This window comes from Eriocheir sinensis, chromosome 21 (genome assembly GCF_024679095.1).
Source record: "Eriocheir sinensis breed Jianghai 21 chromosome 21, ASM2467909v1, whole genome shotgun sequence".
Taxonomy (NCBI): Eukaryota; Metazoa; Arthropoda; class Malacostraca; order Decapoda; family Varunidae; genus Eriocheir; species Eriocheir sinensis.
In genome coordinates this window covers 3,840,666-3,862,390 of record NC_066529.1, presented here as the reverse complement: position 1 = coordinate 3,862,390, position 21,725 = coordinate 3,840,666, and the positions used below count along the sequence as shown (strand labels likewise).

The following is a 21,725-nucleotide window of genomic DNA, read 5'->3' as shown; positions in this document are numbered from 1 at the left end:
ATATGCCGTAATTCTTCTCACCTACATTCCCTCCCGTCCCTCGCCCCCGTACTCTGCCAATAGGGTTTGTTGCAGACTTTCCAGGCTATCGGATTATACACGTACGATGAGCTCAGTGGGCTATACATCCGTATGCGCGCACCCAATAATTTTCTATCAAAGAATGCTCTCTCTCTCTCTCTCTCTCTCTCTCTCTCTCTCTCTCTCTCTCTCAGTATATACGATTAGGATAAATGAATATAGATGGGTAGGTGAATAAAAAGAAAACTGGATGCATACGCGTAGGCCTACATGAAGATAGGCAGATATAGATAAATAAACAACAGTGCAAACATAGCCTATGTAGCTACAGGCTAATTTGTAATAAGTCATATCACTGATCACAACAAGGGGACTCTATAGTTTCCTTGGAGCACACCCTACACATGGAGGAAGGTGTGATACCTCCACATGTTTGTTCGAGATGACACAGATCACGTTACCCAGAAGCCGACTCAGCTCATCGAGTTGCCTCTGTAATGAACAATCCTGAGTGGAGTAGGCCAAGGGGACGCTCACGGAGTTCGTGGCTTGAGCAAGTCGTTAGATCCTGCCGGGAGGTAGGTTACTCAGGATGGGAAGGGGGCCTGCATGGAGACTCTCCCGGAAGGACATCCGGACTTGGCATCGTAGGGTGGGCGAGGCGACGCGCCCCCCGGCGTATGCCCTCATTGATTGATTAATCGATGCTACAAAGCCGTGCATTGTTATCGCGTGATGCAAAGTTGATAGTTAGACAACACCGATAAAAAGAACTCTCACAAAATGCGCAAAAGATAAAAGAATCCATCCGAGCCACACGCAGCTGAAGCTATGCTAGGGTTAAAAGGAGCGCGCGCTACCTCCCTCAGAAAATGGGGAATTAATTATTTAGTAAAGCAAGAACAGGAAAAGACTTAAAAGTGGTAAGAGCGGAAAAAATGCCACAGGAATAAGAAATGTAAATATTATCCCGGGAAGGACATGCAAACTTGTGTTATTCTGCTACAGAGATAAAGATTTGTTGAGAGAACTTGTCCCAAGTGACATCTGCTGGACTGGAGTAGGCTGCGGTGATTTAGTCTTTACATAACAAAAAATGCATGAACAATTCAGAGGATGCATCATCAAGTGTAATGGAGCTGTCATATGGAGAGATTGGATATTATATCTAAATAAATAATGTTTGGGCAAGTTTTCATAAGACAGACTATTGAAGGAAAGGCTTAATGAAAAACATATTCAGTGTAATATTGTATTATGTAGGCCTTTGGGAAAGGGTTTTGAACCTGTATCTTACATGCTATTGACAATACAAAAACAACTTTACAAAAAATATTTTAAGACATCTGGGTAGTTCTTGGGTTGTCTTCCTTAGCAAAACACAAGAGCTATGCTACTTCAATAACTATATCTGTGTCAGGGCAATAGGGTACAAGGGAGGGACTGCTACCCTCACTTGTTATTGTCCAGTATAAAAGCTTAAAACCTACAAGGCTATATACAAACAAAGTATTATACTTGAATCAATGCTCTGAACACATGGCCTCACTCAGAGAGGTCATGAGAGCCATGCACACCTCCAAAAACAGCTACCTTCATGCTGTATGAACATGAACTATATATTAGCCAAAGGAGAAAAAGTTACATGGTTTCCCCTAATAAGTTCCCAAGTGCATTTCTGCTGTAGTGTGTATACACTTGCAGATTGTCATACACACTGATGACATAAACACACACACACACTAAGGTCTGTTCCCCTGGATATATAATAAAGTTAATGTAATTCATTTTATTGCACACAACTATTATCACTTAAGAGCACATTGGTTGGCAGCTTCAGGGGCAGAAGAGTGGGTGTTATGCATCTTTTATGTGGCAGCAAGTAGATGATAAACTTACTCATTTGATCATTTTCTGTGCGCCAGGGAAGTGAGAGCCACATTGAGCTTTGTCCCAGGGAGCTGGATGTCTTCAATGTGCCTCTGATGAAACACACGCAACAACCTTCACTCTATTCTAAATATAAATAGAACAAAAACTTGAGAGAAAATATAACAAGCACTTGCTGATACAGCGTTGGCCTTGCAGAGAACTATTCTGGTTGAGGTTTCATTCCCAACTACAGATACAACTCTGATGATGAAAAGTTGGTATATGTTGTTTTAGATGAAGCTAAATAAAAGAGTATCTTAATATCATCTTTATATCACACTTGAGCTTTTGTTCAGCAAGGGACAAGTGGCACATATTAAATAAATAATAAGACTAATTGAAACTTAGATATGAAGAAACCATATACAGTAAAATGCTATGGTTCAACATTTTCATAACTTTAAATTTTGTCTATACAATATGGAAGTCATATTAAAGATAAATTTGACACATATAAGGAACTTTTGTATTTAATGTATCTAATATCCTATCTGAATTAATCTGATAGCTTCCATGTAGTATATGATTATATAATGATTAAAGGTGACAAAAGAATCCCCCCAAGCTAGGTAGCCAAGACCATATAACCCTGCAAGTGTTACAAGAGAGAGCTGCCTCTCTCACCAAGAAGCTGCTGTGAGCCAGGATCAGATTCACAACTTTCAGTTCTGAGCTGAGCTCTTTACCCACAGAGCAATCCAGCCACCCTACATAACAAAATAATGAATTAAATAATTACTAACACTATTTAACATGTCAGGTGTTTCCTATTATGCACATACAAAAAATGAATGAAAATCCATTTTAAGACTATGTAGATAGCATGGTAGTGTTTTATTTACATTGTGTGTGTGTGTGTGTGTGTGTGTGTGTGTGTGTGTGTGTGTGTGTGTGTGTGTGTCAATAATTATTTTCTTTGTATGCACAGTAAGTACATTCTCACCTCCATAACAGCCATGCAGAATGCTAAATTGCTTTCTAATCTGACACATTAGTTGTGTAGTGGGATCTCTAGTGTTTTGAACTGGATATCAACCATTAATTAAGCAATTTGTACACTTCAAATATTCTTGCAATACTACAAGTCAATGAGCAGCATTAAGCAAGACTATGAAACTGTAATTTACAGCTACCCTGCACATTTCTTTCTGTCTAATGTTTTTTTTTTTTTCCCTTTATATGCTTCCCTATTTTAGAAACAAACAACTACAGAGACTAATTACTGTTTGTTAAGTACAACCTCATCTATCATTTCAATCAATAATGAACACCATCTTATTTCCAGAGCTTCCATAATAGAGCTAATTAATCTTTCAAAGCTTAAACACCAGTAAATATTACTGCATTCTACTTACTTCACTGAAGACAGTGTCACACAGCCTTTATTTTGTCAGATTTACCAGTTTCAACTAATTTAGCCTTATATATAGGAATATAATGGTAGACTAAATCTATGGTGATTATGAAATCCTAACATAAATGTTTTGCTATAAAAAATATGTTCATTTTTAAACAACTAGCAACTAAGAATCTACCTACTCTTTCTTTATTGATTTCCTTGAGTGAACTGTAGACTTTACATTTCTTCCTCCCAGTGAATAGCAACACTGCTGATCCATGGGTGTCTTTTGGTTAAAAGTATCACACAGAGAAATCTTGAACTGTGAGACAGTTTTGTACCTCAGTACTTTTCAACTGAAATCAACATGTACTAAGTATATTGTAATGGGAACTGACCAATACATTAATCATCATGTATCAGTAAAAAATTTGTTCCAGAGAACAGCAATAAGGCAAGAGAAAGTATAGACTATAGAGTAACATAAAAATAATATATTAAATAAGTACTAAATTGATCTTTAGACCACAAAAAGGCATGTTTTAGTTAATTATAAGAGGATGATACTATACAGTTGATGAAGTGAATGCTGAGCTAATGAGTAGTTGAGTTTGAATGACTGACCAAATGATAATGGATGGTAAGGACATGAATATGAAAAAGTGTCAAACCTAATGTAGATTTCATGAACAGAAATATTGTTTTCCCTCACTAGCTGGCTTTTGTTCCTTATAAAAGTTATGATTTTTTGATGGCACAGAAATTATAAATTCAAAGTACATATTCATAACTTGATTATTCCAGTAGTGTACCTAACATATTGCTTGAATTCTATTTTTAATGTTTTCAATGTAATTATGCATTGTACATAATGCATGTGCACTAATTTACTGTTAAATGTTACTGAAATAAGACATTTTGATGTGCCACAAGGAATAATGTTCTGACAAAAATCATGCAGTGCTTACTCTCCTTGCAATGGAGATGAATCAACATGGTTTCTACTCATCCAAAGTGCCTATTATCTAAGAGAAGGCAAATTGTATTAGAATATTAACTTAGAAGTAGAACACTTTGCCCAAGGCTAGACTCATCACTGAACTCATTTTGTCCTTTTCTTTAATCATTTCCTTTTGTCTTAATGGATGTGTTTTATTCTTGTTCAGTATTGTCTTTGTAAGGCTTTCTTTGCACTCACATCTCTCACACAAAATATGAAACTCTTTTCTTTGTATCTTTCTACAAAAAAATGTAAGTGAACTTTTAGAAGTCATGTTCTAGAAATACATAGTGAACCCATCACTATTATCAAGCATCAACAGTGTATCAATACCAACTACTGTTTCTGCAACACCTGTATCATTTCTGACACTGTGAGGACCGTTTCCACCTCAGGCTTTCATTTCCACTCCATTAGCCATTTGTTGCTTGCTCTTTTTGTTGTCTTCCCACCGTTTGATATAGCGGAGGGGAATGCACATGACTCCGGAGAAGGCGAAGATTCCGCCAAACACATAGAAGGTGATGTCATAACTCTGGGTCATGTCCACAAATGCACCTGATGGATGGGTAAAAATATACATCAGTATTAGTTTCAATAAAGTACATATGTTCTTCCATACAGCACATGAGAGATGCCACTCATCAAAGAGCCAGAAAGAAAATTTCATTCTATACTTCAATATAATAAAACAGGTTAATTTGCTATATACTATACTATAATATATATATATATACACTAATATATATATATATATATATATATATATATATATATATATATATATATATATATATATATATATATATATATATATATATATATATATATATATATATATATACTTCTGGTAATGCAAACCAAATCAGAGAAGAAATCAATATAACCTTAAGATTTATAGATTGCTGAATATAGTTTGAATTTCTTTAATTGTCTGTTCTTAAAAGTTGTTTCAAAATAATTAATGAAACATATATTTAATTATTTTACATAAAGCTACATGTCCAAAATTTCTTGGCACACGTTGTTTGATTCCCCAAAACAGCAATATGCTTTATATAAACTGATTTAACCCATTTCTACTAAAACAAGCTAGCTCTATTGATTTTCTAACCTCAGCAGTTGAACTAAGACTCAGCATTTGCAAACATACCTGCAACTGGACTTCCAAAGATGCCTGCAATGCCTTGGAACAAAAGCAGAAGGCCAAATGCATTCGTTAACTTTTCCAAGCCAAGTAACTCCACAAGAAGAATGGAACGAAGGGAGGCAAATGCAGCTGGAATTGGAAGGACAATGTTAATTCCTTTGAGAAAACTTAACAAAACTGCCAATAAGTAAACCTAGTTAAACCACTGCCTATTTTGAGGTATCTATCTACGGTTCATTCATTCATTCATTCATCTTTGACGCTTGCTCCTAGGAGCTCCTACCAGGGGATGGCCACAGCAGAATAGTTTCCATCTCTCTCTATCCAGACACTCCCTCCTTGCCTGCTCATAGTTTCTCAAGGATCTTTCACCCCTCTCCCCGACATACTCCTGCACCCTATCTCTTCATTTCACTGGAGGTCGTCCTCTAACATTCCCTCCCTCTATCTCACTCACATACACCCTCCTGGTCATCTTACTCTCCTCCATTCGCTCCATGTGGCCAAACCACTTTAAAGTCTGTCGCTTCACTTCTTCAACCACTCCACACTTCTTCTCTTCATCCCAGTGACACATTTCAAAATGCTCGTACACACTTTCATTACTCATTCCATCCATTCTACTCACACCACAAGCACTCCTCAAATAACTCATTTCCACTGCCTGCACTCTAGACCTCTGACTTTCATTCCAGGCCCATGTTTCGCTTGCATATGTGAGGGTTGGTACTATTACTGTATTTCTCAAATCCCTCTTTACCTCCATGCTCACACTTCTGCCATTCATGATATGTCTCAAAGACCCTACCACCTTTTTTCCTTGCAATGCCCTCTCTCTTGTCTCTCCTTCTGTACCACCATGCTTACACATAACTGATCCAAGGTACTTAAACTTATTCATATGTGAATATATCTATACATGATTATGTCTGACACCTGTTTGTCAAAGTTCCGTAGCAGGTCTCTACAGATAATGTTTCAAATTGTTGTATTTACATTTTTCATACTTTCCTCTCATTCTAATGTGCACTACTTTACAATGGGAGGTTTATAATCTTATAAGTTTTTGAAAGGCTAATACATACCTACAGAGATACCAAAGGCCACAGCATATGCAAGAAGAAGGGATTCATCACTTATCACTGGCAGCAGCATGGTTGCTCCACCCCCCAGCATGAGAGAAAAGTTGTTCACATACAATGCATCCACCTGTAAGGAAGGCACAGATTGTTTCTTTTGAATCCCTGACCTTGTACAAATTATTTTGTTAATACACTAATTAAAAGTAGAGAGGGATGAATGTCAGTGTAGGAAAAGAAGTAAGGTTATGAGAGTACAGAAAATTATAGCATTAAAATACTTTACATAGCTTTAAAGATGTATAGGAGTTTAGATATATAGAAACCATATCTTTAATGGAAAGAGGTAAAACAGGTAGTTGTGAAGGATCCTCCAAGTTCTTACAAGGATGTGGTCAGTCTCATTACTATGCCTCCAACATTACTATACCAAGTCCAATAGTAAGGCTTTGGTATCTGATACTAACAGGTTGTAATTTTCAACCTTCTAGATCTTTGGAAATTCAGGAGAGAGCTGTTGGTGTTCCTAGTACCAGACCCATAGTGACCAAACCATAAACTCATAGCCAGCTCTCTCAGTACCAGTCACCCCAAACAATGAGTGTGTCCTGAAGGCACTTATCTAATATGGAGTAAACTTTGGCATGAGCCCATATGCAGAGCCCTCTGAAGGTTAATCCCAGGCCTGATTCTGCCAGCAGGTGCTACATCTGCACCATGCTGGCTGACTCAAAAAAAAGTAGCTAGGGGACCCCTTCCCTGGTGACTTTTCATAACCCAGTAAGAAAGTAAATGCAAATTAAGAAGTGAATAAAGCTCTCACCTTGGGATGATCAGAGATCCAGCCACACACAATCCTGCCAATAGTGTTGGTGATGCCAATGGTGGAGACCAGGGTGGCAATGGAGCCCTTGCTGATCCCTTGCTGGGTTGCATAACCTACCAGACACCAATCATAATGTGTTAACACTAAAGGCATGTTTACACAAACTGTTAGCTATTCAACATAATTACTTTAAATACTTTTCACTTATATTAAATGTCAATGAAAAGAATTTTAAGATTAATAGCATATTATTTGACACTGTGTGCTAATTCTATTTTAGTCTTGAAACAAAGAAAAACATGTCTGCATGAGGGATGGCATTACCTGGCAGGAACATGAATGGGATGAAGAGGGCCATGAGAGACATGAAACCAGCAAGTCCCAACACAATGAAAGTTGGAGAGCTGAGGAGGGTGATATCAAACATGCGAGAGATAACGCTTGTGATGGAGGTGGGGCAGCATTTGCAGCGACGTCCCTCCTCCTCCTCTTCCATTATTTCACTCATGGGTGGCAGCTGCGTCACTGACTGGTGGTACCTCTCCACTGACTCCTGATGGAAAAACAATTTCTTTCAGTCTGTAATGCCTTATAATGAATATTGCCATGCAGTCTCCAACAGATTTTAAAAGATAGGTTTGTGGAGTTGTACCTTTGACTCTATGGGCCACATTTTACATACATGGCCTTGAAATGTAGGTTTCTTCATATTCTATGCAAAATGTAAAAGGAACAAAAGGAACTAGACTGGAAGACTAGGGGTTCCTCTACCACTGCTTGTATTTGTGTACTATAAGATAGAAACACAAGAACAAAGACATTTTTTCTACTCTTTTCTTTCTGATGGCATCATACAAGTTCATAAAAGTGTCACTTAACAGAAGATAATACAATATGTTGAGGAAGGCTCAATTTATAGATATGTACTCAATATGCACTTGAGTTATCAGAGTATGTTCAATACGGTATATGAATGTTAAATTGAGAACCTTTCAGACTTCCTGGCCTTCATGAAATTTCCTTAAAAGATTCCTTATAATAAAAATGCCCAGCTATAACTAAACTAAATAAGTGCAGTATATCATAGCTACTGACCCAAGGTAGGACACATACCCACAATGAAAAAATACTGAATCTTGGCGGTAGCTTACCGAGCTCCTATACTCTGGGAGGCGCCGCATTGACCCTGAGTAGAAGATGTCATCACGGTAGAATGGCCGAGCTGTCTCTGTGCGCAGGGCCAGCTTGGAGGGTCGTCTCAGGTGTTCTGGAGGGACATGTTATAGCTATGTGTCTAAGAGTGTCAAACATTCAAGGAGCACAATTCTTTTAGTACCAGAAAATAATGCAGTCCTGTGACTTTGTATTATATGAACACATACATAAATTCAAGAAAGGATTAACTGGTTTTGAGAACAGATACAAAGCTATTACAGTGTGAAAATTATTGAGACCATAATGCCATCACACCACAAAATGCTTAGAGAGTCAACGGTTATATCATTATTGTTTACTGGAAAATGAAAGAGAACCACTTACCCATAGAAAGCATGTTGCACTGGGCTAGCACTGGGGCACTCTTGTTCCGAGGGCATTGAGGTGCGCCATAGCCAGGATCAAGGGTAGGGGGGGGGATGGTGCCGTTTGCCTCACACTCTTTGGCATCATTTTTAATCTGGGTTTCATTTTTGTTGTCATCCAGCACTCGATTTTCCTGCTTCTCCTGTTTTTCTTGCGTGTCCTGCTTTTCCTGTTTCTCCCACTCCTCCTCAGTTTCTTTGTCTGCTTCCTCCTTACTATCTGCTTCTGTAAGGGAGTGATTTTTACAGCATCTATTAATATTAACTGTACACGGACTGCCATTACATAGAATATTCAGAGGGACTCCCAAGAGACATAAGATTCTGAGCACATCAAGAGCATCAGATGTATGAAGGTATATGTAGTTTTCAGCTATACTGGCCTCCTTTCTAAGATGAACCTCTTAAAATTATCATCGTTTTGACAGGCTTCATACATGCTTGCAGAGCTGCAGACGTTAGCTTTTTTCTCACAATGACTGCCCTCCATTACACTAGAATAAGGAATCAAGGTTTATCTTACAGCTGTATGTCAGTTCTGATGCCAACCCTTTTAACATAAGAGATATCCAACCATACAGGGTAGGGATTAAAGTTTCTCATTATTGGATATTTTCAACATCCCGGTAATCTGAGTCAATACTTTTTTCCCCAGAATCTTGAGACTTTTGCTTATGAACATCTACCCGTTGACAGCGTATTCCTACAAAAAGACATCACCAAGCTACAGGAATGGATCAAAAAGTGGCTGCTACAATTCAATGAAGAAAAATGTAAAGTCCTGCACCTTGGGAGGGCATATCCAGCATACCAATACCACGTGGGAAACACTCCACTATCCACCACAGAGGGAGAGAAAGACATGGGAGTATAATATGTTATCAGGCTACCATTGAAAGCCAAATTCGTTCCAATCGCAGCGGACAGGTTAAAAGTAAGAGTGGAACTTTCATATCGATTTACACTTTGGTTTATATATTAAGACTAGTGCTGAAAAGAACTGTGAGAACTTTTAAATTTCTGTAATTATCCCAGGAAATAAAAATATTTTTCTATGGGGTCCAACGATCCAAAAAAGGGAGCGCTATTTGGGATGTGTACTTCTCTGAGCTGAGACATGTCAAACAATACAGTATGGAAAGGATAATTAGGGTAACAACAATGGTTATGCTTACCAATGAGGGGAGTTTCAGTTTCCTCTTTGATGGGCTCAGGTCCAGTCACCATGATACCCGGGTAGCTGTATCGCTTGTGCATGTTGCCCCCGTGTCTCTCCAGAAGGGTCCTCGCAATGGCGTTCCTGGTAGCAATCTATGAAGCAATGAGCAACAATGTGTTAGACGCATGGAATGGGTGATGAGGAATAGTGTGAGACAATAGTGGGAAGGTGAAGGTAGTAAATACTGCAGGGTGACATGGATGTAGATGTCAGAAAATGTTGGTGACGGTGCAATGAATGGTGCTGATGAAATAAAACATTGGTGTAATGGAGTGGTATAGTCATAGTGTGGAAAGTGTAGCCACAACCTGCTGCCATGGAAAAGGGAGAAAGAAGGAGAAGGAAAAAGGTTAGAGGGGAAAGGCATAGAGGTCAGTGGTCGATGTTTAAGCATAGATGGGCTTATCAGGTGCTGTCTTTTTTTTCTTTTTCTTTTTTATATCTCAGCCTATAGTGCCTGTAGGCTTTCTTCAGGGGCCTAGCTGGTGGTCGGCCCAAGCCTGTCATGGCGCAAGCAATTTTTTATAGTGGCGCCTGTTATGCTTGGCTCATGCTGCCCCCCGGAACTCATTCTTGATTCACTGGACGGTTTCTTCTAGAGTCCAGGTTGATGGGTGGTCTTCAGGACAGCATGTGGGTAGTCTTAGGCCACTCAGCGGTGACTGAAAAATCCCAGGTGGTAGCGTGGGGATTCGAACTGATGTTGTCCATGGCGTGGTGAATGCTGATTCAGCACGCTAACCACTCAGCCACCGCCTACCCATTTATTAGGTCACCAAGGGTTAATGTAGGGTTAATGTGGCAGATGCCTATGTAGGGATGTCCCTATCTCTTCCTTCATTTCTCGAGGAGTCTAGGGTCATCCAAGGCCCCGGGGATGAGCTAGAAGCAGAGTAGACGTTGGAGTAGCATGCTGGCATTCATGCCGTTACACACCATTGACACAAAACTGTCTGTGAAACCGGAAGGAGACTGTTGGTGAAACCGGAAGGAGTAACCTGACTGTTTCCACAATGCGTATGTATTATTGGTGTAATATTAGCCATGCTCATTGTACTGGTGGTCTAAGAATCTATTCTGACTCATAAGACTGTAGATTATAACATATTTGGTTAATAGAGGTGTTTGCTTTGCTATGAAATGTGTAAGGGTAAGGTTTAGTGTGACTCGAATTGTAACATTCACGACATCATCTTGCAGGTTTGACCACTAGCCTTCCCAATAAATATGTGACGTGTGTTCAATGCAGTGTTATCAGTCACCTCGGCACTCACTAAATAGGTAAGTGCTGGTCATTACACTTATAGAGAGGGATTGAAACTGTAGGATGTTAGTGCCATCTGTGGTGTCTAGTAGTAGGGTACCTGTGTTGAAATTAAACTGTAGGCTGGTGAAGTACTAATGCATGATGGTGGAAGTGGGAAAAGATGTATGACAACAATCACAGCAAAGATACACAACAGCAGTAGCTGGAGAAGGGCATGGCAGGAATGACATCTTAATAGAGATACTGCATCCAATAGCTTGCCTTCCAAACCATACATGCACAATACTTTCCAAAATCTCTTCTTAAAGCAAATGTATTCTTGAGTGATTAAGAAAAAATTATGATTTTTACGAAGGCACTTAGAGAATGTGAGCACTTACAGAATGTGAGTGAGTAGCAAGATTAAGATATATATATTTTTTAAAATAACATTTGCAATGAAAGACCTACCCCTCCTTCATGAGACAAACAAGCATACCTTTGCTGCCTCCCCTTCATTCCATGGGTCTTCTAGGTTTGCCCTGGAGGGAGTCTTGGAATTCATCGGGGACATGGACAAGGCAGATGCACATTGTCTCATCTGTTCATCCCTTGCACGTTTGATTCTGGAGGTGATAAGAAAAATACTTGTTAGTAACCTTACTTGTGTGTTTCTTATTCTACATACCATAAGCCAAAGTAAGCAACCAGTTACATATTCAAAATCTATATTAATACTCAGTTTAGTTTATTTATTCCTTTTGAAAACCTTTAGCAAAAAATTATGATCGGTTCAGTCTTTATGCTATTTCATGTATAATTTATGCAAATGTACAGGTAATACACATTTATAATCACTTTGGAAATTATTTGAAAACAACGCAGGCCATAAAAGATAGTTAACATGTATTAAATATTAGGGGTTTTATGCTGCTCAATATACAAGTCCAGAAAGGCAACATTATTAATTAACCTCAATTTCAATATATGATTGTTTAAGTTCCCAATCACTTTTTCCAAGAACATAGCCCAATCATAAAGCTGGAATGCCTGTACTTATGATATAGTTATGATCATTCAGTACCATTACCATCCCCATCACCAGCATTATTATACCTAGTGATCAAGTCACTTTTCTGAGACAAATAAACAATAAGTACGATCGTATAAAAATAAATAAACTGATGTAAGGAAAATGCACAGCTAAGTATTGACTGTATCCTGATATTGCTAGTCCCAAGGTGCTCAACATACCTCATGAGCAGCGGGGTGCCAGGGGGCTCCAGGTCATCGTCTGTGTATCTGGTGGTGGGCTTGAGTGGGCGGAAGGCCAAGCCAAATATCACACAGCTCAGGGTAATTCCTAAGGACAAGAAACAAATCTTGCTACACTGATATAAATCTATTCATACATCGTCTATATTATGTACCTTTTCTCAGTAATAGTAGAAAATAATGTGCTAAATGCAGTAATCACAAAAATAATGATTACACATCAATTATGATATTCATAAATTGAAAATATAAATGAATATCACTGAAATAACAATGACATTAACATTCACAAATCATATAAAATTCAAAACAACCCTTTATCTATAAAATTCAAAACACCCCATATCATATATGTATGTAAACTTTATATACAAAACCCAACATGACAGGTTATGGAAAATCATTATATCTAACTGGAATCAGTAAATGACAACTTTACATTTTTACAATTTATCTAAAATAAAACTTTAAAAAATCTGCAGCATCTGCACATAACTGATAATAATAACCTTAAGTTGGCTAATGGCAGAAAATGACTCAAGGTTTCAATGCTTTTACCCGGTAGCAGCAACAGGCCAAATTTGTAGCTTTACCGTGTAGCAGCGATGGGCCAAATTTGTACCATGATTTAAACCCCCCAAAATAGATGATACATAATCTGATCACAAATGCTTTGATATATATTATGAAATGGTTTGTGTGAGGGGTGATTTTTTCTCATTTTTCTCGCTTGGAGGGACCATTAAGAAACATGATCCCTGCTGCTACCGGGTTAATCATACTTTTCACTACGCTTGCTCACCTGCATACACAACAAGGGTGTAACGCCAGCCTAACACTGGGATGAGGAAGTTGTTGAGCGCTGCGAAGAGGAAGGTACCAATACCCGACCCACACACTGCAATCCCTGTGGCCAGTGCCCGACGCTTCTCAAAATAGAAGCCCGTGGCAATCACAGCTGGCACATAAATGAGTCCAAATCCAATACCTGAAAAGCAAGGAACATGTGTTAAGGTATGCATACTATTTACACAGTTCTATTTTAAGAATAACCCCTAATTCCAATGCTGCTCAACTCATCTTTAACACATAGTTTTATATATTTATCTATTACATATACTTATCTATCAAAGGTTATTCAGCTATTGATGGTGCAAGCAGCTGCATTAGTAAATTTAAATATCAATAATCCAATACTTTGCTCTGAGCTGTGCCATAACCCACGGACACATAAAACACTCAACCCCATTGGTTATGACACTGCCAGGGCTTATTGTTACATAATGTAAAGTTTAAGATCATTTCTAAATTTGCTATACAAATCCTGATATTGCTCTACATTGATACAAGCTTTCATGCCTTTTACTTACTGGTAACCCATCATAATATACATGGATATTGATCCTAAACACTACTAACATGAAAGGTACTATTGAAGATATGGCACATACTAATTTCATGCCTTGTGATAATAATATATGTATACACTGAGATTAAAATCCATGCTCAAAGACCTTTCACTCACCACCAAGAACTCCAAAAGTAAATTGGAGGTAGTAAATGGAAGTGGCAAAGGAAGAAATCCCAAAGGCCACTGAAGATATCACTGCACCCAAGATGCACACAGTTCGGAACCCGTATGCATTTGCTAAGGCGGAAACAAATGGACCTGAAATGTATAAGATAACTATAAGTGGTCTGTCTTTCAACTCGATTCATCACAGAACTAAACCTTTTCCAGGGACCAAATAATACGGCAAAGGTAAAGAGCTACATATCCTATAAAATTCTTAGTTCAACATTGGAACACAAAAATGAGTTACTAATTAACTAAAACATCAGTAGATGAATTATTCATTTTGGCTCATGATGAAAACACATGAAAGAGTGAATTCAATTTTCAATCATTAGATTAAATCTATTTAATTCTATTACACATTTAGCTTTACTATTCCTAACTGGCTCTCTGATTCAATATTTAAATATTGTATTTCTGAAAACTAGGCAAGTAATAAAGGTGTTGCAAAATTCCCTCTCCAACAGACAAAACATGTTGCATGATGGTAAAGTACACTTGTGAAAAGGTCTAGTCTACTACATTACCCCAACCCCCTAAATTATAGTGGTTATTGATCTCAAATTGATATGTACCTGGGCCAGTGCTATACTTCAAGACTACAGTGCTTGCATTTACAATAGGTTATGTGCACAATTCAGAAATTGCTTTTAACAATTGTATATTTAAAGATATTCATATAAAGGGCACTGATAGTGAATTTAATGATTCTAGCAGCAGAACCACATCAGTACCAGACATGACTGGGCAGGAGCTTCAGGGTCCTGTCAGGACCCTGGTAGTCTGGAGGCCCTTTATAGCCCAGAGACTCTGGTCCAGGATTGTCTTACTAAATGTGGACTATAATCTTTTTAGAGAGATAGAAATTATGGGGAAGTCTGTACATCTTAGTCTTTGGCATCATATTTAGTTGATCATGCCATGAAATCACAATGATATTCTATGCATGAGATGTTCTCAGACTTCACTACGTGACACAAAGGACTGGGCAAGAGAAATCTCCACTTCATTGTTCTGTGTGTGAACAGTGATTCGTGTTAGCTGGTTTTGGTTGTTGCTAAGTGACAAATTAGTGTGTGACAATATCTTTTGGGGCTTTGTATTTCCCATATTCCAGGGGGATGAGTCACTTTATTTTTTGTTCAAGTAGAAACCTCACAATAGCTCCAAATTAAGCCTTTTATACTTGCTTATCACTCACTATCACATAACCTAATCCCTGAATCAGTTCCTCTCAACACATGAATTCACTCAACTGATCCTAACAGAGCAAGTTTAACAATTATGTACAACATATTGCAAGAAACCTTGAAAAAAGCTTCTATAGTCTAAGATAAGTATGTATGGTAGTCATAATTATAACTTTCATTGAAAAATAAATAAATAAATAAATTTGAGAAGTGCTTTAACAGCTGTTCATGTAACCTTCAAGGGTTATTTTCATCCATCATCCATAAAAAAACAATGATATAATTTCCGTAAGCTCATGGGTTTGTGGCTGAACATCCATGCTACTCTACAACAACTCCTTGGTGGAAGTGCAAGCAAAGGTTAACTGCAACAGTGCCAAGCACAGTCTTGTCTAAATCTATTGTATCAAAACAAATTCTCTTAAATCACTACAACCAAATTTTTCCAGCTGACACTCAAACATATATACAATGTTGCATTCTGATGTACAGAAGCTGTGCTACGTTAAAATATCTCAATAAAATATTATAATCACTGTTGAGTGAGTGACACAACATGGTAAGTGGAGTTCCTCACCAACAATGAGGTAAAAACCCCCAAGGAGGGAGCTGACCCAGGACACATCAGAGTTGGACACCTCAAACTCTTCCTTGAAGAGAGGTAGCAGCATCCCACAGGAAAATATGATGCCATCCACCACTACGTTGCACATGAACGAAGCCACCACCACCACCCAACCCCACCCTCCATCAGGGGGCACCACATGGGTAGCCTGAGGAGGAGGGAAGGGCCATTCATTAGGTGAGGAGGGACTAGTGTTCAAGATGATGTTGGTAGGAGGCAGAATGTTGTTAAAAGGAGCAAGGGGCAGATTTAGGCACAGTGGGGTGTCAAAATAAACCTATACAAACCCAAGATCAGGAGACTGGCTATCGTAAGAAAATTGTTCCAAATTATATTGGTGGAAGGCAGGAGTAAGGGAAGAAGAAAGGCACTGAAGAAAATATAAAACCCTTGACACCAGGTAACTGAAGCAATAAATAAACTAGCACTGATATTGAATGTAAAATGTTGTCAGAAAATGCTGAGTCATGAGATGACAATTAGTGAGAATGAAAATAATTATGTAACACCCCTAGATTAGCCTTGAACTTGTTTATTGTTTTCGTGAACACTGGCTTCCACACCTGCACAGTATGACACTCCTGCTGTTAAGTGATTCCCTGTGGTACTCGTATCATAAAGTGTAACTTGAGATTACAAAACAATACCTGAAGTTTTTTTAGCTTTTATAAAAACAATTTAAAAAGAAATGCTGGGTAGGAATAGAAGAATTGTGCCACATGAGCTTCAGTGATATACAGTAAGATATAATTTTCTTTTTAATGATGCTAATAAAATGAACTCTCATAAAAAAAATTGGCTGAAATCACAGTAAAGTAAAGCTTGATACAATACACCTGCTAATCTGTTGAAACATTGTGGAGGCTTGTGGCTCAATTCAGCAAGATGACAATCAACACAGATTTTGAAAGGAAAAAAATAGTGATCTCTAAACTGAATGAGGAGTGTGAGGAGGCAGGATATGAGCAGGATAGATGGGGCAGATGTGTAGGAATGAAGGAAGAATGGGAAAGGAAGTATGGTGGGAAGGCAAGGGTGAATGGGATGGGCAGGACTTGGAGTGCATAGAGGTGGTAGAAGTGAATGGGATAGCTAAGACACTGGAGAATGTACAAACAGCAGGGATGGATGGAAAGGGAGGGAGGTGGGCATGAGGAATGAGGATGGGCAGTGTTTGGGGGTGACAGGGCTGGATGGAAAGTGGAGCAACTGGACGGAAGGGATGGAGTAGGGGTGTGTGGAAAGGGTATGGTGCACAGGATGGATGAGGCCATGGGAAGAGGCATTTAAGGTGTACACTCTAGTTTGTATCTGTATATGGAGAGGTGGTGTGATATTTTGCAACATGCTAGTAAACTAAACATATTTTGCCTCCTATTATTTTTGTTGCTGACTCACAAATGTTACATAAAAAACTATAATTAAACTAATTTTGACATGTCATCTTGAATATTCTACTGTCAGTATGAAATAGGGTGTAGCTTAACTAACAAGAGAAAAATAGTATTAAATCCCAGTTAAAAAAGTACAATGGGATAAGATTATGTTTGCAAAAACAAGGAATGGCTGTAAATCTTTTCATATATTAATGAAAGATTCTTACAAATGAAATTAACAAAAGATGTGTCTGGAAAATCCCTTAGCAAATAGTTGACTGAAACAGGACATGATTATGCTAATAAGGAAAAAGTACAACTTATTAGACACCCAAAAATTGGATAAAGAGAATATATACTTGCAAGAGAAGGAGTACCAATATATGTAATTGTTTGTGGATTTTTAACATCATCTGATAATGATGATAAAGTTATTCCGATTCAGCACTGAGATACGGTCATGATGATTACAGGAGTGTTTTGAATATGCTCGTGTGAAAGTGGACCTCACTTAAAACTTTTTAAGCCAAGGATTGAGTGAATAATAAACTTAAGTCTTCAGAAAGGTAGCAGTCATGTAAGTCAAACTTCTAAACTTAACTTTTAAAAATTACGATACTTTGAAAAAAAAAAATATTTACATGACTATTACGTATTGACTAAGAGAAGAATGTAATAAAGTATGCCAGATGGGAAAGGAACAGCTTGTCTCCATGACCAGAGAGCCTCGGAAGTCACACTCACCACCACAATCTCCACATCAGCAGGCTCTTCAAACTCCTCATCGCTGGCACCAATCTGGAACTTGGCCGGCCCAGAGGAGGGGTCCTTGAGGTGTGTGTTGCAGTCCTCCATGCCTGTCTCCAGCAGAGTGATGCTGGGGCTGAACACCTGTAGCAAGACCAACACAAATTAGCACAGACACTGGTGAAAAACTTAATACAAATATAATGTAACTACGTAATCATAGGGCGAATAATCAATAGTTACACTTATGTTATGACTCCTTTGTGTGTGCAGTGTTCAAAATCGAACTCTTTATCCGTCTAATATCTATAGTTCTAATGTCCAGTTTCCCTTAGGAATTCCCTCAAAAGGAGTGACCATGGAAAGTCTCTAAACACTCCCTTAAAAAATAATAACCCCTGTCCCACCTCCCTCCTTAATGTAGGCATCAGTCCTATGTTCTAAAAATCTCCATTCACTCCCTTAACAACAATAACCCCTGTCCCACCTCTCTCCTTAATGTACTCATCAGTCCTATGTTCTAAAAGTCTCCATTCACTTCCTTAACAACAATAACCCCTGTCCCACCTCTCTCCTTAATGTAACCTACTCATAAGTCCTAGCAGTCCCCTTAGGTATGGTTCAGTATCTGCTCTTTGAAACAACTAGATAAAAAAGTGACATATATGACACTGGTGACAAGAAAAAAAGCATCACAACCGTACAATTCAGCAACAAACAGTAAACCCCTGCTGTGATTCATGGCTACTGATAAATCAATGCTGCGTATGTAACATCTTATCTCTCTAGGACTATGAAGAGCACGCACCTCAGGAGGAATAGATCAGTGTGGCAACATGTTATCATACTAGAACAGATTGATAAGTTGACAGTGTGGCAACATTATATCATACTACCTTGAATAGATTGATGAGTGATCAGAGTGGTAACATGTTATCATACTAGAATAGATTGATGAGTAGTCAGTGTAGTAACATATCATACTGTAATAGATTGATGTGTAGGAAAACAAAAGTATACATGTTTTCCGTTTTATGTGAGCATGGAAGGCGTTAAGTTTTACAAGTGGAAGATGAGTCAATTTTGGAGGGGGAGTGGTTAAGAGGAAGCAGATCAAATTGCTGTACAATTTAAAACTCATCACACAAACCAAACAAGAGGTAGTTACGACATAAGAAATTATTAACAAACATAAATTATAAATACGAAAAAAATACACACGGAAAAAGGACAATGATAAGAATAATCAAGAAATAACAATACCCCTCCCCAAATAAAATTAAAAAACATATACTCTCCCTTCCATAGCCATTAGATCATTTCCATTATGTGTCAGCCGCTCCCAACGACCTTCCAATGAACCACTTTTACAGGCACATCCATCATTACCGTATATGAAATAATTGAAGGTGAAGTAGCTACATAAGTGGATTTTAACGAAAGCGAGGAAAGTTAAGCAGCTGCCGTTGGTTCTCGAGTTAATAATATCAGACATTTCTTTGTTAGTACCGAGGTTGAAAGTCGGCCGATGGATAGAGAAGTACAAAATAACACAGAGAAACTAGACAATACGAGTGAAAAGCAAAGAAAAAAACAAGATAATGAGAACAGAAGATCGAATTAAAGTGGGAGTCGTTTAGAGTTTACGCCCACGCCTAGCCTGGACTCGTGTTCACTGTGAAGGAAAAAGAAATAAAAGAAACACAACCTAATCAGCCCCCTACAACACTGAGGATGCAGAACCATGGAAATGAAAACCAAAAGAAGTAATTTGCAAGCACAGTGTATGTACTTCATTGATGCCGCATAAATATAACTTCGCGACACACTTGCCCGTCCCAAATACTTTAACGCTGAGATGAAAAGTGTGTCATCCTGCCTGCTTATACCCTGCTTAACAGTTCACACACACACACACACACACACACACACACGAGAGGTTAACGTCCTTTGCGTGGAGATGTTTGAGTGTCCATTACGCTCTGAAGTCTGAACACGTTGACAGATTGGATTCCATTAATTACAAGTCCTGGTCAAGTGCATTGAAGACCAATAAAGATGAAAGAGTAAGTACTGGGCTTATTTTCGTCCTTCGCCTCCCTTCTCCCGCCATCACCAAATGCGAATAATAAGCGACACAAAATAATGGACAGTGAAGGACAACACTAATATATCACTGGCACTCCACACGCGCATTATAATCACTCCCTTCATGAATGGGTACTGAGCTTACTTTCGTCCTTCACTTCCCTTCTCCCGCCATATAATACTTCACACAAACATCATCTCACTCCCTTTATGTATGGGTACTAGGCTTACTCTCGACCTTCACCTCCTTTTATCTAACCGCCATAAATGAATAAATCACTCGAGTTAAGGACAGGAAAGGGGCACCACGCATTTATGGCTACCCACTGAACTTAATTTCTAGCTTCCCCTTCCCTCTGCCGCGACCACATACGGGTAGGTCACACGCTGTAATGGCAAGGGAAGGGGGGGGGGGGATATTGCTCCCTCTTGCACGAGGGAGCACGGGCCTTTGCCAAAGAGCCGACAGACCGAATCTATCGGCGATCGAAATCTGGCCGACCAAGTCGGTCTGTCGACGAGGACTGGCGTGTCTCTGGCAAGGGAAGGACACCGCGACTTTTTTATATACACCTCCTCCCTGGGTCCGCCGGTTTGCACTCTCCTAATACGGTGAAATTGAGATGTAGCAATGTTCCTCCTTTAAATCCTCCTCGTTAATCAAAACGTTTTCTTGCTGAGTAGGGAATGAAGATAAAATCGTTCTATTTATCTCAGTTTTCCTCCATTCTCAAGTTGCTTGATTTTCCTCTTGGGGCGACGAGGAAAGATGTGAAGGATAATATAATGATAGTGGTTAGCATTCCTTCGCCCCGACCACATCATCAGCATTTCCCTTAAAACCCCTCACCATCTCCACCATTACTCTTGTCCTTGTTTTATGTCATCTACTTGTCCTCAACTTCACTTTGCTTGTAGTAATAGTAGAAGTAGTAGTAGTAGTAGTAGTAGTAGTAGTAGTAGTAACAGCAATGGTAATAGTAGTAATAACAACAGTTGTAATAGTAGTAGTAGTAGTGATAGAAGTAATAGTTGGAGAAATGGTATTAGTATTAGTATTAGTATTAGTAGTAGTAGTAGCAGAAGAGGAATCATAAGAAGTACACGAAGCTGTAGTAGCAATAATGGAAGAAGTAATAATAATAACAACAACAACAACAACAACAACAACAATAATAATAATAATAATAATAATAATAATGATAATAGCTAACTAAATTATGTGAAGCTGAAGTACACATAACACACACACACACACACACACACACACACACACACACAATATTTATAATTATACCCGTTGTTGCTCCTAGAGTGTTTGTCTGTTAGTCGATCTGTTTGTCTTGGAGAGCGTAAAAACATATTCAGCCACACGAGTTATATAAGAGAGAGAGAGAGAGAGAGAGAGAGAGAGATGATACTATAACAAACATAAGCAATAGAAGAAGACACAAAC

The 21,725-nt window shown here is 38.5% G+C and overlaps 1 protein-coding gene across 6 annotated transcripts in view; it reads right to left on the bottom strand.

The window, feature by feature from the left end:
- Nucleotides 1-1,259: 1,259 nt before the first annotated feature.
- LOC127001548 (monocarboxylate transporter 3-like) overlaps nt 1,260-21,725 on the bottom strand; it is a 59,174-nt gene continuing 38,708 nt past the window's right edge. For all 6 annotated transcript variants that reach the window (XM_050866178.1, XM_050866180.1, XM_050866181.1 and 3 more), the window contains 14 exons: nt 18,179-18,325; nt 16,011-16,206; nt 14,193-14,336; nt 13,470-13,655; nt 12,647-12,755; nt 11,892-12,018; nt 10,103-10,238; nt 8,887-9,153; nt 8,499-8,614; nt 7,672-7,900; nt 7,345-7,460; nt 6,528-6,651; nt 5,446-5,571; nt 1,260-4,850 (listed from right to left, as the gene is read on the bottom strand). In XM_050866178.1, coding sequence (XP_050722135.1) covers nt 4,684-4,850; nt 5,446-5,571; nt 6,528-6,651; nt 7,345-7,460; nt 7,672-7,900; nt 8,499-8,614; nt 8,887-9,153; nt 10,103-10,238; nt 11,892-12,018; nt 12,647-12,755; nt 13,470-13,655; nt 14,193-14,336; nt 16,011-16,206; nt 18,179-18,325 — 2,190 coding nt within the window. In that variant the 3' untranslated portion in view covers nt 1,260-4,683. The remainder of the gene's footprint in view (nt 4,851-5,445; nt 5,572-6,527; nt 6,652-7,344; nt 7,461-7,671; nt 7,901-8,498; nt 8,615-8,886; nt 9,154-10,102; nt 10,239-11,891; nt 12,019-12,646; nt 12,756-13,469; nt 13,656-14,192; nt 14,337-16,010; nt 16,207-18,178; nt 18,326-21,725) is intronic.